We start from the raw sequence: 7,342 nt of genomic DNA, 5'->3' as shown, positions 1-7,342 counted from the left end.
TCCCCCCCCTCCCCCCCTCCAGGGGGCCAGCTCAGGCTCCCCCCCACTCCCCCCCCAGTCCCCATGGCTCCCCAGCCTCTCCAAATAAAACCATTTCAATCCCAGAGGGTTTCCTGCCTCTTGTTGTGCTTCCCTGGTGCCACGACACACGTCCAGTGCCTCAGGGGGTGTCTGGGTGCTGCTGGGTCCTGCACACAGACCCCTCAGCCCCTTGGCCAAGGTGGACATTTTCTCTGAATGGGCATGGCAACACCTCACTCCCCTCCCCAGCGTGGCTTCCCTCACCACAGGAGGCTTTTCTCCCCCAAATCCAGCCCTCCCTGGCACCAGAGAGAAGCCAAATGAATGCAGGCAGTGGGGCAGCCACCCCATCTCCTCCACACCGGAGGGCAATGCCACCATCCTCTCAGCCTTCCACCACCTCCTCATCACCATCTCACCTCCAGCACACACTCAGGCTGGGCCCAGGGGTTCACCCAGTGCCTGGGGAGAGCTGAGGAACACGGTGGCACAGCCACAGGTACTCTCAGAGGGAATATAATGGCTTTGTGCACAGACCATATCAAAGTAGCTCACAGCAGACACCCCATGGAAAGAGGCTGTGCTGGACAGGTGAGAGCAGGTCACCTGCAAGAGGTATATTTGTGTCACTAGCTTTTTCCTGCAGACATGAGGAAGATATTCTCATGGAAAAAGCAAGCAGCATGCTGCTAATTAAGAATGTGGCCATGAAAATGAGTCTGAAACAGAAAGATGCTGGTAGTCACCCTCAGTCGTTTCTGTGATGTGCAACTCAGCCCCTGGGGATTTCTATAAATGTTTACAAACCTTCACAGGCAGACTTCATCTGTCTGATCACAAGCTTGACTCAATCTCAGGGGAAAACTCAGAGCAGGCAACACTCATTCTCAGTGTAACTACCAGTCACAAGGCAAGCTTTCAAATTTTCTGGGTCTGTTGAGCTGTTTCTGTAGCAAACTTCACCTGTAGCCCAATTTTGGCAACAAACCCGAAAGAGCAGTGTTCCAATTTCCCACTTTTGGTCTTTGAGTGCTCTCACACACACAACAACAGCTGCTCAGGACCTGTCTTTTCCAGGCACATTGGCCCCCTCCCTCCCCAACCACAAGAGACTGCTTTGTGGCTGCAGCTGTCAAAAAAAGGGAGGTACTTGCAGGTTCACAGTTGCCCCTTTTTGGTGCAATCTTTTGGAGGAGGGGGTATGACTCACTGGAAATCTCACTGTCCTAAGACTTGGGGTTTAAGGCTGTTTAAGGCTTCATCTTTGTATTCATAGCTGATCTGCAAACTTCACCTCCATCTGTCTTGGTTTTCTAATTAGGAGAAAAATAGACATGTCAGAGAAGATGTAAAAGCAAGGAAGCAGGACCTATGATTCTGCTGTTTCTCAACCACCTGTTCCACCTGTGATTGGAGAAACCTTCTACTAAAGCTTTTGCAAAACCTGTTGGTATTTCAAAAGGCACTTTGTCCTCACTGAATGCATTTCCAATGACCAAAAGGTTTTGTTGGAAAACTCTCAACCTGCTCAGCTATCAAGTGTTGCTTGTGGAGAATGGAAGAGATGCAAGAGGGAAAAAACACCCTGCTCAAAACACACTCAGACTCCATTCAGGTGCTTTTCCACTCCTGAAACTTCAAGGACTCAGCCAGTTTTGCTTGTAGGAGATAAAATTTCTTTTATTATGAACATAAAAATGACTATTTTCATTCTACATTTTTCCCCTCCCCAGCGAGGGACTTTCTCATTATGAAAAATGCTTAATCCAAGTAAAAAAACAGGAAGATAGAAATTTCTATGTATACATACATACACAATATCTCTGTACATCTGTTATTCTGTACAACCAAGGCACCAGCAGGAGTGGCAAGGGCACGTGCAAGACTCTCTCACTAGAGATGTCGTTCCAGATTGTTTGGCAGGAACACCTCTGTTCTCACTGAAACAATGACTCCTTTTTCTCTTCCCCCTCCCTGGGTGACAGGGGAAGAGGGAGGCCTGGGAGGATGCCTTAGCTAAACAGAGGTGAACATGTACACGTGTAACTGATCTCCCTGGCAACTGCAACAGGCTTCTTGAATTCAGCTGCTACTCCAGAAAACCACAACCTGCCTGGCAGTCTGTAGCAGGCACTCTTTGCTGCCTCTCCCAGCACCACATTCTCATCCAGTAGAGATGCCTGGGAGACTGGGCTAAACCACAGGAGTCTTTTGTCCAAGAAATTGAACCCATATTTTGCCTAAGTAAAGGCTGAAGGAATATGAAAGCAAAGCACTCCAGAGGCAGCTAGCACTTAGAGCACACCCATCAAAAAGTCTTTTGCTCTTGGGAAATAAAGGTGAAAAAAAAACCCCAGTCATTTCTGTGGATAAAAGCCCATATTTGAGAATGGACAAAATGAAATATCGTGTGATCAATAGCACAGCCCTGTGGACTGCAATCAATACAGCTTTATTTCATAGCCCAAGTTCCTCAGCACAGCATCTTTCCAAACAGCTGGGGAAGGCTGAACTCTCAGAGGAGCTGTGCTGTGTTGAAACTTAACAATAGAACTGAAAAATAGCCTGAAGCAGCTGTTAAATCTTGCCATTCACGCTGCTAGACAATAATCTCAAAACAGAGCAGGGTAAACGCTGTGCTTTTAAGTCAGAAGTGCAGCTGCAGTCAGAAAAGTGAGACTAAAATCCCATCTCAGCTCTGTATTTACACTTTGCTCTCCCACCAACACATCAGAGGCCTTTAGTTTAGGAAAGAAAAGTCTGTTTGTTTTTACCTGCCACGAATCCAAACAAAGAAACCTCTCTGGGATTTCTCTGTCTCTGTTAATACATGCTCCTTAGATTATAAAGCCAGGCAGGGCTGATTGCAGAATCTCTTTTCCAGCCTGCCGGGCAGCCACAAACCAATTATGCCTTTGGATTCTGCAGAGCCTGCAGGGAAGCAGCAAGAACCTTCGTGTCCCACAGCTCTCCAGAGAGTAAATCCTGCCAACAGTGAGACCAAACCAAAGTAAACGAGCCAGCTCCCCTCTGCAGCCTGGTGGCCTTCCTCACTTGTGAGGCATTTGACCATTCCAAGTCAGCAGGAGAGTGGAGAGGAACGAGGGAGGGTTGCAAACCAGGATGAGAGTCAGTCACTAGGCAGGGAGAGATTGTTCTTCTGCTTCTGGCACTGGGCCTCTCCTGTCTTGCTCCATGCCTCTCACCTACAGCAGTGGGGGTGAACCCCCCAGGTTTCTTTTCCTCTGAGCAGGCAGCTGGCTCCCCCTCACTTCTTCCTGCGGATCTTGGGCTTCTTCACGGGCCGCAGGTAGGGATTGTCTATCATATTCTCCTCCCCATTCCGACTGCCTGCCAGGGAGCTGTTCTGCTGTAACACTGAAGCATTCTCCTTTTCAGGTCCTGAATCATCCTGCCACGTTCAAAAACAAAAACCCAACATAAGCATCAACAACCAAGGTTCTAAACAAGGCTTAGAAGTTCAAACCACGTAACCTACGGGCAAAACGGATCATCCACAGCCAAGATAAACAGCAGCACACCAGAAGCTGCATTAAAAGTGAGGATTTCTGATTTCTAACAGAAGATCTCCTTCAGGAACAGTGTGGGATCCCAGCACAACCCTCCCTCCCCTAACACTGCAGCAAAAGTTGTCCTGAAAGGTCATGATCCAACCCCATTTTGCTTTGCACCCTGCAGAGAGTTAAAAGAACCACGACAACATTTAGTCCTTTACCCCAGCTAAAACACAACCCACTCTGCCCTTTTCCACCCACTCTGCCCAGCTGCAAGGAAAATGGGCAAAGAACCAGGTTTCAGAAGTTTAACAAAGCTGGGCCCAAGAGACCTTGATCTCTCAGGCTGAGCATACCGTGCTCATGTGCAGGGGGAGGTTCTCAGTGTCTGTCTGGTCGTCTTGCTCAGATGAATCTGTTTCTTCCATTTGCTGCATTTCCAGCTCTGAGGGGAGCAGAGCTGTCAGGTAGGGCACAGTGAAAGGCCTGGCAGCAATCACTAAGGTGAGGGAAAAGGACACAGTCAGCAAGCTGGAAGGAGACTCCTCAACTCAGAGATTAGGAAGCACAAAGCCAACCAGTTCCTTTCCAAACACTCTCACTGGTTCTGAACACATAGACTCTTTTCCTCCTCCTCCCAAGGATCACGAATGAAATATGCTGTCCCTAAAAGATGGCAGTCTCCAATTTCCTGTTTTCTGAGACCTCTTTATGGTTCCAGCCAAGGACACAACATTACTAACACAAAAAAATCCTTCCTGACCTCCATAAAAATTCAATTATCTCTCAGGATGAAGCATCACTTAGTCTCCCTGAAGACAACACTGACATCTGTGCTGCCAGTGAGCCTTGGGAAGGTGGGAATTCTCATCACTGCTCTGCAGACAGAGAAATGGGAAAACCTCCAGTGCCTACCATAAACATGTAAGAAAAAAACCCACTTGTTCAAAAGTGGGGTAGAGACAGGACTGGGATGAGCTTTGAATTTAGGACCTATCAGCCAAGGCTTTCTAGACCAGCAGAAGAAAGTGAGTCTTTTGTGAGGATGGAAGCCTACCACTTGGTTTTTCATCCCCATGTTAAAGAGAAAATCTCATTTCCCAGCTCTCCAGCCCCTCAGAAGGGCACACACAACGTGATTACTCAATGCTCCTGCAGCAGCAAGAACTCTTAACAGTGACTACTCGGCTAGATAGCTGCCATTTACAGCACAAAGCATCCAAATGACTCACGTGGGAAGGTGCTAACATCGTCTTTGAAGAGGCTCTGTGTTTCTCCAGTCTTAGCCATGAACCGTGTGAGAGCTCTCTCCACATCACGCCGCTGGGATGCCGCCTTCTCCCGCAGCACCTGGTAGTCAGAGACAGGCTCCCGGTAGGTCTGTGGAGCAAGGAGAGCAACAGAACAGGGTCAGGGGCTGCCAGGTAGGCAGCTGAAGCTCAAAACCCTTCCAGGATGCTGAGGCTACAGGTGAGCACTGAGCTTCAACATGCACAGATTTTCAGGGAGCTACAGAGGGCAATCAGCCAAAAATCCACAGCAAGGGCAACCCACAACCAAGCAGTGCTGTGTTATTAGTACAGTAAAAACACCCAGACACCACTCCTAGTTGTCAGTGACTTCCAAATGGCATAAAAATCATCTTTTTTCACTCACTGGTGTCTTGATGTAAGTGTGAGGATCTGGAAACTCAGGGAAATGGCCAGGAATGTGGGGTGGATGTGGCTTGTTCTGCCCAGCTGTCAGGGCCTTGGGAGTCACCGGCTGGTTCGTCACAGGAGCTACAGTTAAAAACACACACACACAGAGATCAGCCACCTTCATCCTGCCAGGAGTCAGGCAGGCAAGCTGTGTCCCTGAGCTGTGCCTCCAGGTCCTACAAAGGGCACAGAGCACATCCCACAAGCAGCAATTTCAGATTTTGGCACTCCAAAAGGGAACAAAGATTTCTTGGCCCCCCTCTGCTACACAAGGAGAACAAAGACATCTCGAGGGTTCTCATGTGCAATGAGGATGCTGAGGGTATCTTCCTTCACCTATTACACAGTCATTACAGGAGTCCTCAAACTGCACTTCAGGAGCACTGGACTCCATCAGAAAAGCAGCTTTCTGGGGGCCAGCAGAGAGAAACACCAAATGATTTCCAGTTTCCTGCATAAGAAGAGGGTTCCCCACGTACGGGCAGTGATGACCATCCTCTGGGAGCGCTTGGCATAGGCAGGAAGTGTTTCAACATTGAACCCTGAAAGACAAGAGAGGAAACAAATCACACCGAGTCTATCCTGTCAAAAACCTTTCTTAGGCTTCTCTAGAATTTTTCAAAGGGCTCTGAGTTACATGGGAAAGAAAAATCACTCTCTCTGTGTATATGCAGGCTGCAATCTGAGCAGAGGTATCCACGAGCCTGTGTGAGGTCCAGAACAGAGAGCATCACATCATACAAACCCCAGAAACATTGGGGACAGAGCTTCCTACCAATGCAGCACACCTATACCACCTGCAATGCAGGGGGCTGGAGTTTGTGGGACCAGTCAACTACTCACCCATTTCCACCAGAGTAACCACGATATCAGAGAGCGTAGGCTGCGTTCGGGCTGTGTGTTCACAGTAGGACTTTGCACTCCTTCCAATCTCAGAAATATCTGAGGGGATAAAAAAACCACCAGCACTTAGTCCAGACAGCGAGCACACATTTGTACCAGCCCAATCCTAGCTTCAGAGACCTGAGCTTTTAGCAAATTTAGCAAGGAATAAAAAATAGGTCCCACAATCCAGTTTCTTATAGCCTGTGTATTTAAAATTAAAGCATGGAGACACTAGAGATCAAAGAGTCAGATGTTTCACACAAATGCAAAAGGCACATCTGCATCACAAGCATGAAAAAAAAACACAAAACTTGATCAACTCTTGATTTCACAAAAATGTGTGACTGGGGATCACCCAGGAGAGGAGAAGCAGAGCTGCCAAACACAGGCACCTGTACAGCCTTAACTAACCAAATGGCTGGAACTTCCTTAATTCTCTGTTTATGCTGGCAGCACCTCAATGTGTGGAGCTTATTTGGCTACTTAATGAGTATCTAATGAGTACGATAGGTAAGTACTTCTGAGGTTGGACAAAGATCTCACACTCCCAGGACTCTGTTCTCTAGCCTTCCATTTCTTGCTAACAACATTAACTCAAGATAATAAAAAATGGAGGGGAAAAAAAACAACAAAAAAAAAATGGAAGAGGGAAGGTCAATTTGAAAAAAGATAAAGAGATTTGAGGGGATCAGCGTGGCTCTTCTGGGCCCTCCCAAAGCTGGACACTCACAGCTCTGTAGCATCTCCGTCAGCGTCTCCACCGCGGCCTTTTCGGCGCTCTCGAAGCCAGCTTCAGTGAGCAGGGAGCTGACCACCACCTGCAGAGTCCTCCTCCGAGCCAGGTAGTAGTTATCTGCAGGCGTGGTTGCATGCTTGCTGCCCGACCTCTGCAGACACAGACACACCCCCCATCCCAAAATTAGAATTAAGCCACCTCCAGAGCGCCAGGAGCAGGGCCAGGGAAGGGCCAGGGCACTGATCCTGCTCCAGGCACTGATCCTGCTCCAGGCACTGCCCTGGGATAGGGGCTGTGATCCACAGGAGGGGTGCAGGCAGAACTGCCTGGGTGCTACCTGCACTCAAAGGACCTGCACTCAAAGGACAGGGGCCAGCCCTGCCTGTCCCCCCAGATGTGTGTACATGTACACACACACACAGACACATATTCTACACACACACGTGTACATCAGTGTGCATGCAGACACACAGACCATCGAGTCA

At 48.6% G+C, this 7,342-nt stretch overlaps 1 protein-coding gene across 1 annotated transcript; it reads right to left on the bottom strand.

Annotated features, from left to right (window-relative positions):
- Window positions 1-3,289: 3,289 nt before the first annotated feature.
- Window positions 3,290-7,017, bottom strand: TAF8 (TAF8 RNA polymerase II, TATA box binding protein (TBP)-associated factor, 43kDa). Its single transcript, XM_008944247.1, has 7 exons — window positions 6,852-7,017; window positions 6,080-6,178; window positions 5,716-5,778; window positions 5,193-5,317; window positions 4,769-4,916; window positions 3,893-4,035; window positions 3,290-3,433 (listed from the first exon to the last, which is right to left on the bottom strand). The coding sequence occupies exons 1-7, from the start codon at window positions 6,862-6,864 to the stop codon at window positions 3,290-3,292; spliced, it is 735 nt and encodes a 244-aa protein (XP_008942495.1). The 5' UTR covers window positions 6,865-7,017.
- Window positions 7,018-7,342: the final 325 nt, after the last annotated feature.

This window comes from Merops nubicus, unplaced genomic scaffold, assembly GCF_000691845.1.
Source record: "Merops nubicus isolate BGI_N331 unplaced genomic scaffold, ASM69184v1 scaffold7437, whole genome shotgun sequence".
Lineage (NCBI taxonomy): Eukaryota > Metazoa > Chordata > Aves > Coraciiformes > Meropidae > Merops > Merops nubicus.
This window is presented reverse-complemented; position numbering and strand designations above follow the sequence as displayed.